The 21,619-nt window shown below is 40.6% G+C and overlaps 1 protein-coding gene across 1 annotated transcript in view; it reads left to right on the forward strand.

The window, feature by feature from the left end:
* The window catches only part of rab22a (RAB22A, member RAS oncogene family), a 66,978-nt gene that overhangs the window by 30,602 nt on the left and 14,757 nt on the right, over positions 1–21,619 (forward strand). Inside the window, exons 4-5 of the mRNA XM_073061515.1 lie at positions 9,180–9,251; positions 10,179–10,285. Coding sequence (XP_072917616.1) covers positions 9,180–9,251; positions 10,179–10,285 — 179 coding nt within the window. The remainder of the gene's footprint in view (positions 1–9,179; positions 9,252–10,178; positions 10,286–21,619) is intronic.

The following is a 21,619-nucleotide window of genomic DNA, read 5'->3' on the forward strand; positions in this document are numbered from 1 at the left end:
TTTCCATCATTCAAAAGAGTATAGCCACAATGAATTCTTCTGTTGATAACTATTAAGAACGAATACACTTTTGCCACATACAGGAGTGTGGCAACACTTGACCCAAAACAATCCTCACTGACTTGATTTGATGCAAATGATACATTTCACTGTATGTATAGATGGTTCAATATGTATGTAACAAATAAAGTTAACCTTTTTATCTTCATTCACACCTTTTTCGAGGTGACCTGAGTGCAAAATCAACCAGATCTGTGAACTAAGTGCAATTTTGAACTTCCTGATTGAGAACAGACCAAAATGATCACTCTTTCCAAATGCTACTGGCTTTTGGATTAATGAATTAGTAATAAAAGCAATCAACAGTCCTGAAATTTAAAATCATTACAGTGGCTAAACTAACCTTGTGTTTTAGCATAAGAGTTTTTTGCAGTTGAGTATTACTTATTCCTGAAATTCAGTGCACTGAAACTCAGAGTGAGTTTGTAAATCTGGTAAGGGCAGATGTTGGGAGTGGTGAGGGTGGAGCACCGCAGGAGGGTTGTGGGAAGGTAGCAGAGGAGGGGTGGTGCGGGTGCAGGCAGACACAGCCCTGAGACACCAGGCAAGGTCATTTGATTCCAAACAATTGGTTTATTGATCATTGCCACTTTCTGGTCCTTGCCACTCCTTCCCCTCTCTCTTCACTTCTTCCCAAACATGATTCTGCTCTCCCTGTTCCCTTCAGAAACAGGTTTATCATAACTCATATATGTCATAATTTTTTTTTACGGCAGCAGTACAGAGCAGTACAAAACATCGCTACAGTACTGTACAAAGTCTTGGGCACCCTAGCTATGTATGAATGTGTATATATGAAACAAATGAATGCGTAAACAAATGGCATCAAGGAAAGAAAAAAACAAGATATAACAAGATATAAGTCTAAATGCAAAAGGGCTATCTAAATGTGCAAATCATTTGTAAGAAGTGGGCTGCTGAATGAACAAGTCTGGAAGTTAAATTCTAATGGCTATTTGATATTTAGGAAGGATGAAAAAAAAGTGAGGTGGCATTTGAGTGAAGGATGAAGAATATTGGTTCAGAAAGTGAAGGTATGGAATTAGTCTGGGTGGAGTTAGGAAGCAAGGGAAGAAATTAGTGGGAATTTGTCAGTGAGTCTCCAAACAGCAGTGGTAATGTAAAAGTCTGTCTAAAGCATGAAATTAAAGATGTACCTAGTAAGGGTGTAACAGTAATCAGGTATAAGTTTAACCTTATAGTTATGCATGATTTTGGTCTATAGATGGGTCAAACCAGATTAGCAAAAATAAGACAGCGGAAGGTTTCCTGGATTGAACAAAGGATGGTGTTGTGATCTAGTATATGGAGAAGCTCATTAGGGATTTGGAGGAGTTCCAATTTCAGCAAAAAAAGACAAATAAATTGAGAACAAAAATAGAACAGTTATCAAACGGACTGAAAAACTTCACTAATCTTTTTATTGTTCCATATTTGTAGAACTTTTTCATCTCCTATTAGCAGAAATGGGAGAATTTACAGTGGGGGTGATGGAAATGGCAGAGCAATTAAACAAATATTCCAGCTTTATCTTCATGCAGAGTTCACATAACATTACATAATTGTTAAGGAACCAGAAATCTAATGATATGAGGAGCTAATGAACGTTAGTATAATCGAGAAAATGCTGCTGACAAAATTAATGTTGATGCAGGCAGACTAATGCAAGATACTAGAAATCACAACAAAAAGGAGAAAATACAATGTATCTGCAGATCAAACAACATCTGTGCACAGAAAACAGACTTAGCATTTACAGGTGAATCATCCTGAGCATAAAGTGGTTGCCGTTGCAGAGAGGGATACAGTTTGAGAGAACAAAGGGCATGTCTATTACTGGGTGGAGATGAAAGTTATTCAGTTACTACATCCAGTTGGGGAGGGGAAGCTAATTCTGATTAAGGTTATTGATCTAACATGTTTTTCTCAATGGATGCTACATGGCCTGAGTGTTTTTGTTGAATTACATGTTCTTCAAAGGATTGTATTGTATTGTGCCTGGATGAAAGAAAGTGCTGTTCCCCAGGCTCAGGTGGAAATACAGGAGACTAAAGACAGGTCATGGTGGGACTGGAATGGAGAATTAAAATGGAGGGCAACTGAAAACTCAAGGTTATTCTAATGGACTGAATGGAGGTGTACTGCTAAGCAGTCTTCTCATTTACACTTGGCTCCTCCAAAAGGAAGTGGCAACATCATATGTACCAAATGCAATACTCTTAAAATTTAGAGTCTAAATCACCTTGCATGGTTGGAAACATTTGGGTCGCTGGATGGTGGGAAAGGAAGAAGTGGAAAGACAACAGTTTCATCTGCAGAGGTTGCATTGGATGAGATGTAAAAGTCAGCTAGGCCAGTCTTTCATCTCACCAACACCCTCCAACATGATGTTCTGTTGTATTAGTGAGAAGGACAGAGTTTTCTCTCACTTTGAACAAGATGTCACCATCAGACAATTTGCAGTAGTTTTAGTTAACAAATAACTTGGATTCATTGGAAACTTTCAACTGTTCTTTATGTTGAGCGCCACAATATTTTTAAATTTGTTGGTCAGTAATTATGAAATGTCCTTTAATTATAGATTAGATATGGCATTTACCATGTACAGTCGGCCCTCCTTATCCGCAAGGGATTGGTTCTGTGACCCCTCGCGGATACCAAAATTTGCGGATGCTCAAGTCCCTTATTCAACCTGTCTCAATGCGGTGGATCTTAGGACCCAGCGGCAGAGATCTGAATTCGCAGTGTTTCTGTTCATGAAAGTAATCACAATTGCGATTGAAAATAAAGTAGAAATAATAAAGTGATTGGAAAGAGCTGAAACACCATTGGTCATTGGAAAAGTGTTAGGCTACAGTCGGTCAACAATCAGAACAATTTTAATTGATAAAGTGAAAAAGGCTGTGCCCCAATGAAAGCTACAATTTTTATTAAGCAACGCGGTGGTTTAATTATTAGGTTTTAGATTTTTGATCCTCGCATCAACCTGACATGGTAGAGAGCGCACTCAATAGTGGTCTGTCACTGGATCGAACTCGGGAAGAAATTCCCGAGCCCAGTGCTAAAACATACGTTTTTAAGTGTTTTATATGCATAGAAAGGTAAAATATATACTATATACTAAGACAAACGTTTGACTAACTGACGCTAAATAATACCAGATGTATCTGTTCCGACTTACTGAGCAAGAGAACTTCCGATTTTTTTCGATCCCAATCCACAATAACCCACGCACATCCTCCCGTATACTTTAAATCATCTCTAGATAACTTATAATACCTAATACAATGTAAATGCTATGTAAAATAGTTGTTATACTGCATTGTTTAGGGAATAATGACAAGAAAATCAAGTCTGTACGTGCTGGAACAACAAGTGCTGGAAGAGCACTTCCGGGTTTTCGCGATTCGCGGTTGGTGGAATTTGCAGATAAGGAGAGCCGACTGTATTTCAGAATAGAAGAGTGGAGTAAAATAATCTTCCTGCAAAATCCCCTCTCTGTACTTTCCTGTTCTTTTCTCTTAAGATGTGTGTCAGAGAACAAAGGAAAAACAATGGTGGTATTATTTGTGAAATGCACCTATAGACTTAATTTATCAGCATGTTGCTATAGAAAACATGGTCCCTCCCCCACCTTGTAACTCTGACTCGTCATCTTTTTATCTTCAGTCCTGATGGAGGGTCTCGGCCTGAAACTTCGACAAAACTCTTTTCCATAGATGCTGCCCAGCCTGCTGAGTTCCTCCAGCATTCTGTGTGTGTTCTCAGATTTCCAGCATCTGCAGATTTTCTCTTGTTTGTGTTTGGACAGCAACATTGCATCATTATTCTTGAACAAATTTTGTGCCAATGGTGGGTGGTGATAAGTCGCCGCATTTCACAGTCATCTCCATTCCCTTTCTGCCCTGAGAACCACAGTTTTTCCATCTGTAAATTTTCAAAGCTTAGATAATCCATATACCAAGCTCTCTTCAATAACTACCCAGGTTGTCATGGGGGGGGGGGGGGGGGGGGCAGCTAGTACCACAGCAGACTTTCTTGCTAACATTACATTAAGCTTATTGGAACCGTCCAGGTCATTCTCTTTTTTAATAAAATATGAAGCATTTGTGTGTGAATAGGTTTAATGTGTATGATTTACCTTTATGCAAAGTTAACTTGACATAAAGTTCAACCTCAGTAGCTCTTTCATCTGTTTTTGCTATAGCAGGATAGTAGATAAAATGTTCAGGGAGTGGAAACATGGGTTTAAGACAAGCACATCCACCATAATAAGAGTGCCACAAAACAGAGACATCAGTAATATTGCTCATAAGATCTTAATTGTTTTGATCATTTGTAGCTTGGTTATTATTTTGGATTGGGTTGAATTTTTATGGCTCATTTCAAAACCATTTGAAACCCAGATTATATCTGACTTTATTCTCACTATTTATTTTCTGTCATTTTTTCTTCTATCTCAAAATCATAATTACTAACCTTGGATGCTTCTAACTGACCCAAGTTTTGATTTGATGGTAATTCACTACTATATAGACAATACATGGCCTTTGGGAAGGTGAACAACATTTATTCTGAGTTATGTAGCATAAATGAATGTAGCATAAATTCTGAGCATTCTGAGAATTTCTGAGAAATTCTGAGCATATGCTGTAGCATAAACGAATGTAGCATAAATTCTGAGCATTTATTAATGCTGAGTTATGTAGCATCCACAGCAGGACCACCAGTCTGAAAAAGTTACTTTCCCCAAGCAGAAGGCTGATCAGCAACTCCACCGATTAGCCCACCCCACCACCACTACTTTTATCATTTACCATTAGAGTCACCTTATGTAGAGCAGTTCCTATACCTTGTGTCACATTACGTACATATAATCAATATGTGTATAAGCTAGATTATGTATTTATATTTATTGTTTTTTTTTCATTATTGTGTTCTTTAGTCTTTTTATATGCTGCATCGGACCTGGAGTAACAGTTATTTTGTTCTTTACACAGTGTACTTGTGTACTGGAAATGACATAAAACAGTCTTGAATATTTATGGTCATTATTTCATTTTTGTTTGCCTTTGCTTAGTGTACAATTAGTAGTTGTATTTATACTTGGCAGTTGTGATGCTGAGAAGTAATTCATTGTCTCTGATGTTCTGAGGTTTAGAAAAGCATTGTGTGAATGTAGTGTAGGTTTCTTTTCTGATTCAGTTACGTTAACTTTCTGCCCCGCATAATATATTTTACCTGAGGATTTTCCTATTTTCCTATTTTGCTCCCAGGATTGTCTAATGTTGTGGGCTTTTGAGCAACAATGGTCGAAGTTCTGATTGGCCCATTTACTTAAACTTGTCTGCATTCCACCTCTTCCCACTGCCCCGCAAAGAAGAAGAAAAGCACCTAGAAGTACTTGGAAGCAGTTTTGATAAGAGAAACTTCTTTCAGAGCTTTCCTTTTTCTGAAGTCAATGTGGAATACACCTGTTGGTGCAATTACTTTGAAGTGTACTGTTTCCTGTTTGGTTCCCCATTCCCTTTCATGACCAAGTTACAACTTAAGAGCAATACTAGATGAGATGTGGAAAGACCGCTCATTTCAGAAACCTGTTACATACTGCCAGGTATGAGAGAGTCATTGATAAGCAGAGGCTACAGTTTGCACTGTTAAGTGATCATACCAAGATTTTCTTCCTCCAACGTTCAAATGGCCTTTCATGTCCTAGTTGTGCATAAAGTTTTTTGCTTATTCTCAGAAGAAAAAAGGGGCTATCTCAAAGTGAGGCATTCTGGTGTTTTATAATAATAAATCTGAAAAACAACCTTAGTTTATTCCTTTTTGGAAGTCCAATTTCACAGATACCTATAAAATCAAGCTTTCTGAGCATCAGGAAATCCCTGTTGCTGAATCTCCAGCATTGACTTCAACATCTGGAGCGGAGAGGCAGGGATTCGGTACAATGGAGTATTATTAGTACAGTAAAAGAAAAAAATGAACTTGCCTTTCATAGTCCTGAATCATGCCAAAGCTTTTGAAAACAAAAATTAAGTGGAAAGTACAGCTGTAAATTTTCATTTGCATCTAGATTCATGCGTTATAGTAACCAACCAGAAAATCTGATTTAGTGATACAATTAATTGGGGTATCATTTAATTGGAGTATCGTTTAATTTGAGCAACCACTTATTTGGGACAATCTTAAAGAACAAACACAAATTGAGAAAATAGCAAGGATTCCCTTTGTTTATTTGGGACACTCTGCCACTTAATTGGGACAGGAGACTATTGCCAAGCATATTCTAACTAGTGTTAGTCACATGCATGTTGTGTGGCTGTTAGGACAATACATCATGCTTGGAGTGAATGATTTTTAAATAGCATCAGTTGCATGTGTTTATCTTCAAAAAGCAGTGATTTTTTTTGTCTCTGATAGTTGGCAAGGAATAAGCAGTAAGACAATTCAGAACTGTTTTGCTCACTATGGTTTCAAGCACTCAGACTTTGGAAGTGTCAGAAATGCCAGGAGTGAAAATGAAATGATTTCACTACTTCAACAAATTAGGAATTAAGAAGAATTTGAAGGTATCAACGATCATCTTGAATATTACCTTTATTCCCCATTGGACACTCAGCTTACACTTGTGGCTCCAAGTAGTTGTTAGTATGCAATGGTGGCCACATCCAGTCCTGCTTTGACAGGCAAGCTCAATCAGGTGAAAGAAACCGTCGGGTCTCTCGTACCCCGGTGAGATATGGACATGCCAACATTGTAACGCTGAATCAGGTTCACAGTTCTGGCAAGTGAGACAGAAAACACTGACTGTGAATAAACATGTTAATTATTTATTTACAAACAGCAAAAATTCGACGAAACAATCATGTTCCCTGAGTTACAAAAACTACAAAGTTGAATATTCAACAAACATACTTAGTTTAAAGTACGCGCAAAGCATACCTTCCCATACCATACCTTTCCTTAAACAGAGGAAGAGAGCAAGCCTCTTCCATGTGCTATTTTATACCTGGGATATTTGAAACTGAATACCAGGTGGCCAACCAATGGAAAAAGCAGCTGCAGTTTCTAAACTAGCCAATCATGACAGAAGTAACTTTTGACTGCCAGAATAAGCCACATCCCCCACAGGACAGGACTAGTATGCGAACTGAGCTCCAGCGGATTGGGTGAATGAGATGTACAACAAGATCCAACGGCCAGAAAGGCAGTTCTGCAACACTACTTGGAGTGCAAAGGGCATAATGAGGCATTGAATAAGTCTGGTCATCTGCCGCAACCAGGGAAGATCCCAGTTGTGACATATACTCGTCCCAGACTTAACAAGGTTGAGAGTGGAACTGCCCCAGTGCAACAGGGAAAATCTCTCCTGCAAAGGTTTCATCTCACTGTAGGATACAATGGACAGCCACCAGTAGTATTGGTAGTATTCTAATTTGTTCTGTGTTTTATCTAAATGCATAATTTGTTACTGAGTTAAACAGTAGTTTGTCTTTTTTTTTATAATACCTTTATCTATTTCCATGAAACTTCAGCTAATTGCGACAGCCACTTAATTGGACCAATATGTACTAGTCCCAAAGTGTCCCAATTAAGCAGAATCCCCTGTAGTTGGTTAAGAGATTAAAAATTAAGAACAAGCCTACTTTCGTGAAAAAGATGTGTTATGGCAGAAAAGGGAGTTGCAGCCAAGATCAGAGCAATCGTGATCTTTCTGAAAGGCAGATCTGGCTTGAGGAACGGTATAGCTGACACCCATTCAAATTTTGCATGTATTTACAAAAAAAGTCATAGTTCACTCTTCTTTGCCTGTCTCCAAAGTTAAAATTATGACTGCCTCCCAGTTCTGGAGTTGGGATTTTGCATTGGCCCAAATTAAACCACTTTTTCTCAATTGCTTCAAAATTGGCACATAAGATATGTCAAGATCTATACCTGTCTCTGGGTTTGAAAAAGTAGGATCTTTTCCAGAACTGCATAAATGTTTAAATCAAAATCAGGTTTATTGTCACTGACATAAGTTGTGAAATTGGATTTGTGGCAGAACTGCGAGTGATTATAAATGAAAATATAAAAATTAGTGCAAAAGAGGAATAGTGACATAGTGTTCATGAACTGTTTAGAAATTTGATGGTGGGGGGTGGGAGAAACTGTTCCTAAAATGTTGGGTTTTGGGTTTCAGCCTCCTGTACTTCTACCCTGATGGTACTAGTGAAAAGAGGGCATGCTCTGAATATTGAGGATCTTTAATGATGGGTGCATCATTGAGGAATGACCTTTTGAAGATGGGGAAGCTTGTGCCAGTGATAGAGCCTGCTGATATTCCCTGACTTGCTGAGCTCCTTCAGCATTCGTTTGCTGCTCAAGATTTCCAGCATCTGCAGAATCTCCATGAAATAGGAAGTTATTGGGAGACTCGCTGACTAAAATTAATTTTTCTGAAATGTTCTAAATTGCAGCTAGTCATTCTAGTCTCTCACTGCTGTTATATTTCACAACTACATTGTTTGCACACACTCAATGGCCACTTTATTAAGTAAACCTGTCCACCTGTTTGTTAATGCAGATATTTAATCAACCAGTCATGTGGCAGCAACACAATGCATAAAAGCATATAGACATGGTCAACAGGTTTAGTTGTTCAGATCAAGCATCAGAATGGGGAAGAAATGTGATCCAAGTTATTTGACTGTGGAATAATTGTTGGTGTCAGGTGAAGTGGCTTGAGTATCTCAGAAACTAATGATCAGGCACAACAGTCTCAAAAGTTTACAGAGAAACAAAACATCCAGTGAACAGTATGTAGTTCTGTGAGCAAACATGCCTTGATAATGAGAGAGGTCAGAGGACAATGGCTTGATAGCTTCAAACTGACAGGAAGGTGACAGTAACTCCACTAACCATGTGTTACAATAGTGGTACGCAGAAGAGGATCTCTGAATGCACATGTCAAACCTTGAAGTGTATGGGCTACAGCAGTAGAAGGTTGCAAACATACACTCAGTGGCCATGTTATTAGGTATCCAGAGTATGTGAAAAGTCTACATGAATTCAAATTATTTTTCTGAGTGTGTAATTTAGCTTTTAAATAATTCTCTCATTACTTTCCTGCACAGTTCCGTGCTTTGGCACCGATGTACTACCGTGGGTCAGCTGCTGCAATCATTGTGTATGATATCACAAAAGAGGTACGTGGTTGTGTTTGGTGAGTACTCCTCCCCAGAAAGGAAATTGTTTTCAATAGGGATATTAGGCAGCTCTCAAAATAATAAAAAAAATTGATATTGTAAATATTAAGGGCTCTCATATCTTGCCAACTGAACTTTTAAGTAATTACCTAGTTCTCATCAATCAAGTTTAACTTTGCCTCGTCATTCAATTCCTTGGGCTGGACAGTTTGTTTAAATTAATGTTTGTAATTTGGATAACAAAGATGAGTCAGGAAAATTCAGGATCATTTTTGATACTGTTAAAATTGGGTTTGCTTTGGGTTAACTTGGCTGGAGCATCTGGAGTACATTAATGTAATGATTAATTCAGTGATTCTATGGATATAAAGAAATTGTAAAATACACTTAAAAATAAATGGAGCAGTACACTTGGAATTGTGGTTTCCCTGCCTTTGCCATGCTGTAAGTTGCTGAGTTTTTACTCCAGTCTCCTGCTGATCCTACTTAATTCATCCATCCAAGGCTGAAGCTCTCCATTTTCACCCTATAAGGAATACCAAACTTCAGAGAACCTACTGGAGATAAGTTCTTAAAATGGTCAATTAAATATGGAGACTAAAGCAAGGACATGGTAGCTGAAGAAATTAAATGCTTGTTTATAAAGGGAATGCGTGAGCACGTGGGATGTTGGCCTTCACTTTGTCAGCAGGTACTTGGCAGGAAAGAGCTTCTGAAAGTAAAATGGAGAAATTTTTTTTTTACTGTGATCTTTGTGATGTCTAGAATTAGTTTGAAATTAAAATTTGTCACAGTTAATCTGAGTGGCACTTTGTAATGAATTTCAAAATGCAGAGAAACCACTGCTTTGTTGACATAGTCAGATGCTTCAGGTGGTTTGCAGTGTAATTTTTTTTCCGCTAATGACTTTGGTTATGTATTGTGCAGGAGACGTTGCAAACATTGAAGAACTGGGTTAAAGAGCTGCGACAGCATGGACCTCCAAATATAGTAGTAGCAATTGCAGGAAACAAATGTGATCTTACTGATTGCAGGTATGTTGCATAGTACTGAATTTGTGGTCAAAGTCAACTGTGCTATTTAATGTGGGTCAATAATTTTTTACTTTAAAAAGCAGTGAAAGAAATGATGCCTTCCCCATCATTTTGGGGATTTTAACTAGACCAGCTTGTTGAAGTCATTAAATACCGTAGATTCCGGATTATAGGCCGCTACTTTTTTCCCACGCTTTGAACAGCTTTTACTACGGTGCGGCTAATGCATGGTTTTTTTTCATGCCGCCAAAAACATTTTGCCTCGTAACAGTAGACCAATAAAATTGATGAGTAGTTCACAGAGGTCCAATGAAATTGTACGATAAATCAAGCGCACTTTCACAATTAAATTATTGTAAATCAGTCATTTGTACTCACCCTCATCAACATGGAAAACACTCGAAGAAAAGCATTGTGCTGCCTTTATGGCAGTTATTTAGTTTATAATATTTTTGCTTAGTAATTTATTTGTTAGTATTTTCTAGTTAAAGTTAGAAGTGTTTTAAGTATATTTGTTTTCTGTACTACATCCCGGAATGCTATGACGTCACATCCGGTTTCGCCGCGTCTTGTGGGAAAATACCAGTTTGCGATAAACGGAAAGGAGGGGGCGAGCGCATTAGATCCGAGCGAAAATGCTGCTTTTAAGTTAAAGGCAATCAATAACTTTTCCTGGTAGGCTGCAGTATATATTTTTTTACCAGTCGTTAGGAGATACTGGAATGTTGTTCGTGCACTGTTCAGTAAAAAAGTATACGCAACGTAATTTGTGTGTTACCGATACGTATGTATATTTAAAAGTAACCGTGTTACAGGCACGGTTCGAAAAAAAAGCATTTGCAATATGTATTTGTTTATGTTACCATACGGATTTAATTAAAAGTTAAAAAATCCTCATGTGTAATATCTTTCTGTGTAAATATCTCATATTACAACGTGGGACACCTGCGGCTTAAAATCCGGTGCGGCTTGTACAAGTACAAAATTGATTTTCTTTCTAAAATTAGAGCCTGCGGCTTTTAATCAGGTGCGCTCTGTAGTCCGGAATCTACGGTAATTATTATCAACAAAACTCTTGTAATAGCACAGGGGAAAAAGCATACTGGAACACTGTTGCACTGAAATCAAGAGTGTCTATAGTGCTATCCCACACCCACACTTTGCTAAGTCTAGGAGTAGAAGTACCTGGTTGTACTTGTACTCCCTGCGTATAGGCAGAGACTGAAGATTGCAGCATTAGTAGTGAGGACCAACATGGTATAGACCAGGGAGGCACAGGAGCACTTAGAAGACTGCTTTGAATTGGTGGACTGGACCGTGTTCGGGGAGTCGTCTTTGAACCTAGATGAATATGCCACAGTTGACACTAGCTTCATTAAAACCTGTGTGAATGAATGTGTGCCTATGAAAACTTGCTGTGCATTCCCAAATCAAAATCTGTGGGTGAACCAGGTGGTTCGTAGTCTGCTGAGGATGAGATCTGTGGCATTTATGTCCACAAGAAAACCAGGTATGGCCTACAGAGGACTATTTAAAGAGCCGAGAAACAATCCTGAGAGATTAGAGACAATAGCAAATGCACATCAACTCTGGCAGGGTTTTGAGGCCATTACTTCCTACAAAGCAAAATGCATCATGAATGGAACTGATTCGTCACTACCAGACAAGCTCAACGCCCTTGAAGTTGCTTTGAAAGGGAGAATAAAAACACAGCTATGAGCATCCCTGTAGTATCCGATGACCCTGTGATCTATGTCTTGGAGGCCAACGTCAAGCTGAATTTCAGGAGGGTGAAACCTCGCTAGGCAGCAGGGCCCAGTGGCATAACTGATGAGATTATGAATACGTGCCAACCAACTGGCAGGGGTATTCAGACATTTTCAGTCTCTCACTGCTATAGTTGGTAGTTCCCACCTGCTTCAAAAGGGCAAGTTATACTCGACCCCCAAAAAGAGCAGTGTGAGCTGCCTCAAGACTGTTGTCCAGTAGCACTCACATTTACAGTGATGAAATAAATACTTGAGTGGTTAGTCATGGCTAAAATCAACTGCTGTCTCAGGAAGGACCTGGACATTCTGAAAATTGCCTATTGCTATATTAGGTGTACGGTTTCCACGCAGCCTTGAATCACCTGGACAGTTGCAAATACCAATGTCAGAATGCAGTTTATTGACTATAGCTCAGCATTTAACACCATTCCTACAGTCCTGATTGAAAAGCTACAGAACCTAGGACTCTGTACCTCCCTCTGCAACTGGATCCTCGACTTCCTTTCTTTCCAATATTTTTTATTAGCTTCTACATAGAAGGATACAGAGTACAAAAAAGTATATATAAAAGGTCAAAAAAGATTTTTTTAAAACTACCAATTACATTATATCTGTTCATAATAACAATCTCATTACCCCATATTCATATAAGTTAATCAATAGTGATATTGAAATATACTAATTTATTACAAAAAAAAAGAATCTAACCCCTACCAAGACTGAAGCTGTTTATTAAGGAGAAAAAAAGGTAAAATACCTTCTCATATAATAAAAATTAATAATAGCCAACATCTGAATTTAAACAAGTTGAAGGTTTTGAAAATAATTCAGAAAAGGTCCCCACAATGTTTGAAAGTCTTGATGAGATTTAGAAATTGAACAACGAATCTTCTCTAAATCTAAGCATGACATAACATCGCATAACCATTGAGCATGAGTAGGAGGGAAAACATCTTTCCATTTAAACAAAAGTGTCCTCCTAGCTATAAGAGAGCTAAAGGCCAAAATATGTAAATCAGATGCATTCAGCTTAATATCTTGTCCTGCAACAATACCGAATAGGGCTGTTAGAGGGTTAGGCTTAAAATTGACTTTAAAAAGTAAGGAAAAAGCTTGGAAAAATTTCCTTCCAATATTTTTCAAAATTTGGACAAGTCCAAAACATATGAATTAATGAAGCTTCTCCATTATTACATCTGTCACAGTAGGGAGATAAATCCGAATAAAAACGAGATAGCTTATCCTAACCAGAAGACCACAATCTGTGCAGATTGGAAATAATATCTCCACCTCGCTGACAATCAGCACTGACATACCACAGGGATATGTGCTTACCCCACTGTTCTACTTTCTCTACACCCATGAATATGTAGCAAGGCATAGCTCAAATGCCATCTATAAACTTGCTGATGGTACAACCATAGTTGGCAGAATTTCAGATGGTGACGAAAGGGCATACAGGGGTGAGATATACCAGTTAGATAACTGGTATTGCAGCAACAACCTTGCAGCCAACGTCAGCAAGGCCAAAGAACTGATTGTGGACTTCAGAAAGGGTCAGACAAGGGAACACAAAGCAATCCTCATAGGGGTCAGAAGTGGAGAGAGTGAGCAATTTCATGTTCCTAGGTGTCAGTATCTCTGAGGACCTAACCTGGACACAACATATTGATGCAGATATAAAGAAGGCAACACAGTGGCTATATTTCATTAGGAGTTTGAGGGGATTTGATTTATCAACTAAAGCACTCAAACTTCTACAAATGTACAGTGGAGAGCATTCTGACTGGCTGTATCACTGTCTGGTGTGGCAGGGGGTGGGAGCTGGGCTACTGCACAAGATCAAAGTTGCAGAAACTTGTAAAATGAATCTGTAGTATCCAAGACATCTTCAAGGAACGGTGCCTTGGGAAAGCAGTGTCCATCATTAAGAATCCCCACCACCCAGGACTTGCCCTTCTCACACTGTTGCAATCGGGGAGGAGGTACAGAAACCCGAAGGCACACACTCAGCAATTAAGGAACAGCTGCTTCCCCTCTGCCATCCAACTTCTAAATGGACATTGAACCCATGAACACTGTCACTACTTTTTTATTTCTGTTTTTTACATTACTTAACTATTTAATAGACATATATAAACTTAATGTAACTCAGTTATTCTTGTTCTATATATTGATCTATCATGTATTGCATTGTACAGCTGCTGTAAAGTTAACAAATCTCACGACATATGCTGGTGATATTAAATCTGATTCTGATCCCATTGTTACCTATACTAGACTTCAACTTATCACTGAGAGAACACTTCCTTCTGCCATTGAAGAAGGAACTAGAGACTAGAAAATAGGGACCAAGGAAGACTATCTCCACCTAGCATCTTGGCTACTTGCCAAATCACTTTTTCATTCATTTTTCATTTGAGGTATACTGTTCAGACAAGGGGGGAAGGGGGCAGATAGCTTTGTTTTGAACTATCCTCATTTCTCTCCTGTTATGTCTGGAGTTGGTGCAGAAGCCTTAATATTGAAATGAACCACTTCACTTTCTGTGAACCTGCCTTGCCGCCACAATCTGGAAAGCTGAACCCACTGCTGTCCATGCTCCCTTTACAGATGGTATAGTAAACCTATTTCAAGGGAACTTGGTGCTAACATTCATGGAGGCTTCTCATGCGGTATTAATAAACGGAGTCTCTACCCGAAATGTAGACTGCTTATGCCTCTCTGTAGATGCTGCCGGCAATTTGTGAGTGTTACTGCTTACACAGATGTTGTAAAGATGAGCACATGATATTCCCTGTGTCCCAGTCAGCTTAAAGCTCAAGTCTTTAAAATTGATTGCCAAATTATGCACCTCTTGCAGCCTTCATGTTTTATGAGCGTGGATTCCTCCTTTGTCATTCCTGGTTGTTGCTATGGAGAATTCCCACAGGCAAAGTAGTTGATAAAATTGATATGGATTCTAATAAAAATAAATATTCAACTCTTGGTCCAGGATTAATGTACTGTGTGATATCGAGATTTAAAAGGTGTGCTTGGTTTGATGTCTAGCTTTGTAAAGGGATTTTCAAAGCAACTTTCCTGACATTCTTGTCTTAACTGGTTGGATGTGCTATTTTATAACAATAATGAAAATTCTGTCCTTTAACTTGTATTTTAATGCCAAAAAGGAGTCTCATGTCCATTGCAGGTTTTCACTTGTGTCTCTAATGAAATTAGTTAGAGAAAACAAGTTTCTCGGTGACTAGCTAATCCTTGTATTTCTCTAAAGTGTGATTCCTTAAATAAGTTCCATGATGTTTCTTATTCTCAGCTTGGGTTTTGTGAATTAGAAGCACTGTCTTGTTCCAAAATGTTTATTAAGTATGATGGATACAGTTTATGTTTGATATTTCGGCAGGTAAGTTTTCAGTGGCATTGTTCACAATGACTCAAAAGTTTGAAGGAGATGAAATGTGCTTTGTGATTATCTGCATGTTGCAAAGGAAATTAGATCTGCTACCGACAGTCAACTAAGTATTAGCACACTTCACACTGATTTCCCTAGACTCCAAGTCCTTTGGCTTGGCAAATACTGAAGCAAAGTACTCAATTAGAAAGTCACCCACATCCTTGCTTCCAAGCATTTTTCTTACTTTATCCTTGAGTGATTCTACCCACTTCTAAGTTAGCTTCTTGCTCTTGATGTATGTATAGAGTGCCTCAGAACATACGAATTAGTCCATTCAGCCCATCGAGTCCACTCTGCCATTGCATCATGGCTGATCCCAGATCCCGTGCACTTGCCCTCTCACCATATTCCTTTATGCACTGACGAATCAGGAATCTATCAACTTCCACTTTGAATATACTCACAGTCTTGGTTTCCACCGCAGTCTGAGGCAGGGTATTCCACAGATTCACCACTCTGGCTATTAAAAAAAAAATCCCTCCTTTCTTCTGTTCTAAAAGTTTGCCCGTTAATTTTGAGGCAGTGCCCTGTAGTTCTGGATACCCACCACAGAGGAAACATCCACCTTATCTCGTCCTTTCAACATTCGGTAGGTTTCAATGAGATCCCCACAGATTCTTCTAAATTCCAGTGAGGACAGGCCCAAAACTGCCAAATGCTCCTCATATGTTAACCCCTTCATTCCTGGAATCATCCTTGTGAACCACATCTGGACTCTCTCTAATGACAATACGTCCTTTCTGAGAGAAGGGGCCCAAAACTGTTGACAGTACTCCAAGTGAGGCCTGACTAGTGTCTTATAAAGCTTCAGCATTATCTCCTTGTTTTTATATTCTATTCCACTTGAGATAAATGCCAACATTGCATTTGCTTCTTTACCACAGACTCAACCCATAAATTAATCTTCTGGGAACTTGCACGAGGATTCTTAAGTCCCTTTGCACCTCTGATATTTGAATTCTCTCCCAATTTAGATAATTTAGACTATTGTTCCTTTTACCAAATGCATTATCATACATTTCCTAACACAGTATTTCATCTGCCATTTTTTGTCCATTCTTCCAATTTGTCTAGGTTTTGCTGCAATTGTATTGTTTCCCTAGCACTATCTACCCCTCCCCCACCTATCTTCAAATCATCCACAAAGCCATCAATTCCACTATCTAAATCATTGACAAACAATGTAAAAAATTAGCAGTTCCAATATTGAACCCTGAGGAGCACTACTGAGTCACTGACAGCCAACCAGAAAAGGCTCCATTTATTCCTGCTTGCTGCCTCCTGCCTGTCAGCCATTCCTCTGTCCATGCCAGTGTACTTGCTGTAACACCATTAGATTTTATCTTGTTAAGCACCCTCATGTGAGGCACCTTATCAAATGCCTTCTGAAAATCTAAGTAAATGATATCCACTGCCTCTTTGTCCACCCTGTTTATTATTTCCTCGAAGAATTCTAACTGATTTGTCAAGCAAGATTTCCTTTTACAGAAACCATGCTGACTTTGACTTATTTTATCATTAGGCTTCAAGTACTCCAAAACCTTGTCCTTGGTAATGGACTCCAACACTTTCCCACCACTGAGGTTAGGCTAACTGGCCTATAATTTCCTCTCTTTTATCTTCCTCCCTTCTTAGAGTGGAATGACATTTGCAGTTTTCCAGTCCTCTGGGACCATGTCAGAATCAAATTTTTCTTGAAAGATCATGATCAATTCATCCGTTATCTCTTCAGTAATCTCATAATTTTGGGATTATCTTTAATCTGACTTGCCAAGGCCTTTTTGTGGCTCCTCTTTGTTTCCCTAATGCCCTTCTCAAGTTATTTTCTAGCTTTTATATAACCCTCAAGAAGTTCATATTGATTCTAGCCTAAGACTTGCATGCAATATTTTTTTATGAAATTCACCACATCTCTGTCTGTCGAGATTGGCTCAAAGTTTGGTAGAGTTGATTTTGGGGACAGTGTGGGGAATTAAGAGTCAGGTTAGTGTTTAGGGACAGGGATGAGGACGAGTTAGAGGTTAGGAGCAGTAAATTATGAGTCAAGTCACTTTCAAGTCGAGTCATTTTTATTGTCATTTCGACCATAACTGCTGATACAGTACATAGTAAAAATGAGACAGTGTTTTTTCAGGACCAAGGTGTTACATAACACAGTACAAAAACTTGACTGAACTACGTAAAAAAAACAACACAGAGAAAAAAAAACAACTACACTAGACTACAGACCTACCCAGAACTGCATAAAGTGTAAAAAAACAGTGCAGGCATTACAATAAATAATAAACAGAACAATATGGCAGTAAGGTGTCAGTCCAGGCTCTGGGTATTGAGGAGTCTGATAGCTTGGGGGAAGAAACTGTTACATAGTCTGGTCGTGAGAGCCCGAATGCTTCGGTGCCTTTTCCCAGACGGCAGGAGGGAGAAGAGTTTGTATGAGGGGTGCGTGGGGTCATTCATATTACTGTTTGCTTTGCGGATGCAGCGTGTAGTGTAAATGTCCATGATGGCAGGAAGAGAGACCTGGATGATCTTCTCAGCTGACCTCACTATCCGCTGCAGGGTCTTGCAATCTGAGATGGTGCAATTTCTGAACCAGGCAGTGATGCAGCTGCTCAGGATGCTCTCAATACAACCCCTGTAGAATGTGATCAGGATGGGGGGGTGGGAGATGGACTTTCCTCAGCCTTCGCAGTAAGTAGAGACGCTGCTGGGCTTTCTTTGCTATGGAGCTAGTGTTGAGGGACCAGGTGAGATTCTCCGCCAGGTGAACACCAAGAAATTTGGGGCTCTTTACGATCTCTACTGAGGATCCGTTGATGTTCAGTGGGGAGTGGTTGCTCCATGCCCGCCTGAAGTCAACAACCATCTCTTTTGTTCACATTCAGAGACAGGTTGTTGGCTCTGCACCAGTCCGTTAGCCGCTGCACCTCCTCTCTGTAAGCTGACTCGTTGTTCTTGCTGATGAGACCCAGGAAGGTCGTGTCATCGGCGAACTTGATGATGCGGTTCGAGCTGGGTGTTGCAGCACAGTCGTGGGTCAGCAGAGTGAACAGCAGTGGACTGAGCACACAGCCCTGGGGGCCCCCGTGCTCAGTGTGATGGTTTTGGAGATGCTGCTTCTGATCCGGACTGACTGAGGTCTCCCAGTCAGAAAGTCTAGGATCCAGTTGCAGAGGGAGATGTTCAGGCCCAGTAGGCTCAGCTTTCCAATCAGTTTCTGAGGGATGATTGTGTTGAATGCTGAACTGAAGTCTATGAACAGCATCTGAACGTATGTGTCTTTTTTGTCCAGGTGGGTTAGGCCCAGGTGGAGGGTGATAGCAATGGTGTAGTCTGTTGAGCAGTTGGGACGGTACGCAAACTGCAGGGGGTCCAGTGAGGGGGGCAACAGGGTCTTGATGTGCTTCATGACGAGCCTCTCGAAACACTTCATGATGATAGATGTAAGTGCAACGGGATGGTAGTCATTTAGGCAGGACACTGAAGACTTCTTCGGCACGGGGATGATGGTGGCGGCCTTGAAGCACGTTGGAACAGTGGCGCTGCTCAGGGAGATGTTGAAGATGTCAGTGAGAACATCTGCTAGCTGGTCTGCACATCCTCTGAGCACTCTACCAGGGATGTTGTCTGGTCCAGTAGCCTTCTGTGGGTTGACCCTGCACAGGGTTCTTCTCACATTGGCCACGGTGAGACACAGCACCTGGTCATTTGTAGGAGGGGTGGACTTCCTCGCCACCACATAATTTTCTGCCTCAAAACGGGCGTAGAAGTTATTCAGCGCGTCTGGGAGGGAGGCATCACCTGCACAGTCAGGTGATGTTGTCTTGTAATTGGTGATGTCCTGGATGCCCTTCCACATGTGCCGCGTGTCGCCGCTGTCCTGGAAGTGGCTGTGGATTCGCTGGGCATGTGCACGCTTTGCCCCTCTGATGGTTCGGTCAGTTTGGTCCTTGCTGTTGTTAGGGCTGCCTTGTCGCCTGCTCTGAAGGCAGAGTCACGGGTCCTCAGCAGCACACGCATCTCCGCGGTCATCCATAGCTTCTGGTTAGTGCGTATAGTGATGGTCTTGGACAGAGTAACATCATCAATGCACTTGCTGATGTAGCTGGTCACTGATGCTGTGTACTCCTCTAAGTTGGTAGAGTCGCCATCGGTTGCAGCCTCCCTGAACATGTGCCAGTCAGTGTGCTCAAAGCAGTCTTGAAGAGCAGAGATGGCTCCTGCTGGTCAGGTTTTCATCTGCTTCTGAACTGGTCTGGAGTGCCTGACGAGCGGTCTGTATGCTGGGATTAGTATAACAGAGATGTGGTCTGAGTAACCAAGGCGGGGGCCGGGCTCCGCTGGGTACACATCGGGGATGTTTGTATAAACTAGGTCCAACATGTTCTCCCCCTCTTTGCAAAGTCCACATAATGATGGAATTTGGGGAGCACTGACTTAAGGTTCACGTGGTTAAAATCACCGGCGACAATAAACAGTCCATCAGGGTGTGCGTTCTGCAGTTCGCTAATAGCCCCGTACAGTTCACAGAGCGCCTCCTTAGCATTAGCGCTGGGGGGGGATGTACACACCGAATATAAGGACAGAGGTGAATTCCCGTGACAAATAAAATTATCTGCATCTAACAGCCACAAATTCCACTAGTGATGAGCAGTGTCTGGAAACCAGCACAGAGTTCTTACACCATTCCGTATTGATGTAAATACACACACCACCACCGCGAGTCTTACCAGAGAGAGCTGCATCCCTGTCTGCTCGAAACAAGGAGACCCTGTCCAGCTGAACGGCGGCGTCCGAAATTTCACCAGTGAGCCATGTTTCTATAAAAACGTACGCAGAGCAGACTCTGTACTCTGGCCGAGTATTTCGTTGGAGTCGGATGTAGTCCAATTTATTGTCCAGGGAGCGGACATTGGAGAGTAGAATAGACGGGAGAGCCAGCCGGCTAGGGTTTGCTTTTTGCCTGGCACGGACCCCTGCCAGCTTGCCTCGTTTCTGCTTCCTTGCTCATCACTTACGATGTCTCCATCTCCAGCTACCAGCATCAGGCGAGTCCGAGGATTGTAGGCCCGTTCCCCTCAGCAAGCCGAGGTCACGTAATTTGACCAGCAGATCTTCATGAAGGTTTGTTTTTGGGCAATCTCTGTATTGTAGTAGTAATTGGTGATGGTAGATAGTTGCTCTGTTATCCATGTGTCCTAATCAAAAATTGCGTATTCAAACTTAAACTGGAGGGCTCCATGATCAAAGGTCGTCAGGATGGGGGGTCAATCCCTCAGGTTGGGTCGCCAGGCACTGAAGAGACCAGCTGGATTGGCAAGTTCTGGGTTGGAGGTCTGTATGGGCAGTAGTCACAAGGTCCGGTGACACTCCAGTTAACTGAGATCAGAGGTAGGTTCCAATCCAGAGGTCAAGACCCGAAGATCAAATCAATGATTCACAAGTCTTGTTGTCAATACCGAGATGTCAGCGAAGTCCAGAGGGCAAAACTAAAGGTCAAAGTCCAGAGGTAGAGGCCTGAAAGTTGAAGCCCCTGGATCTGCTTGTGCAAAGGTCAAAAGCCTGATGTCTGCAAGTCTAGACAAGGGACGAGATGTTGAAAGCCTGGTCTGAGAATCCGGGACAAAGGACTAGAGGTGGCTGTTCCTGGAGTTTAAGGCCTGTTTGTGTATGAGTGGGAAGGTGGGAAAGGGGCTTGTTTTTCTGTTGTTATTATATCATGTTTTGTTATTGTTTCTGCTTATGCCTTTCTGCTAAACATTGTGGACATGCTATGTTGGCACTGGAATGTGTAGCCATACTTGTAGGCTGCTCCAACATATCCTTAAAACTAAACACATTTCACTGTATATATCTATGTAGACAGGTTTACGATAAATAAATCTGAATCTGACATCCAAGGTTGCCTGACCATCCTTATCCATCAACCTTACTTAAACAGACCTGACCTTTATTCTGTGCATGTTGATCGAGTTCAATTTTGTTCTGCACTGATTTTTCAAGGTTATCTTTTTATAAATTCAGTCCTTTGCAAGGGGGGACATAGGATCAAGAGAAGTAGAGTTTGTGTGGATAGAAGTGAGGAACAGTAAGGGCAAAAAGACCCTAATG

Source organism: Hemitrygon akajei, chromosome 11, assembly GCF_048418815.1.
Source record: "Hemitrygon akajei chromosome 11, sHemAka1.3, whole genome shotgun sequence".
NCBI lineage: Eukaryota > Metazoa > Chordata > Chondrichthyes > Myliobatiformes > Dasyatidae > Hemitrygon > Hemitrygon akajei.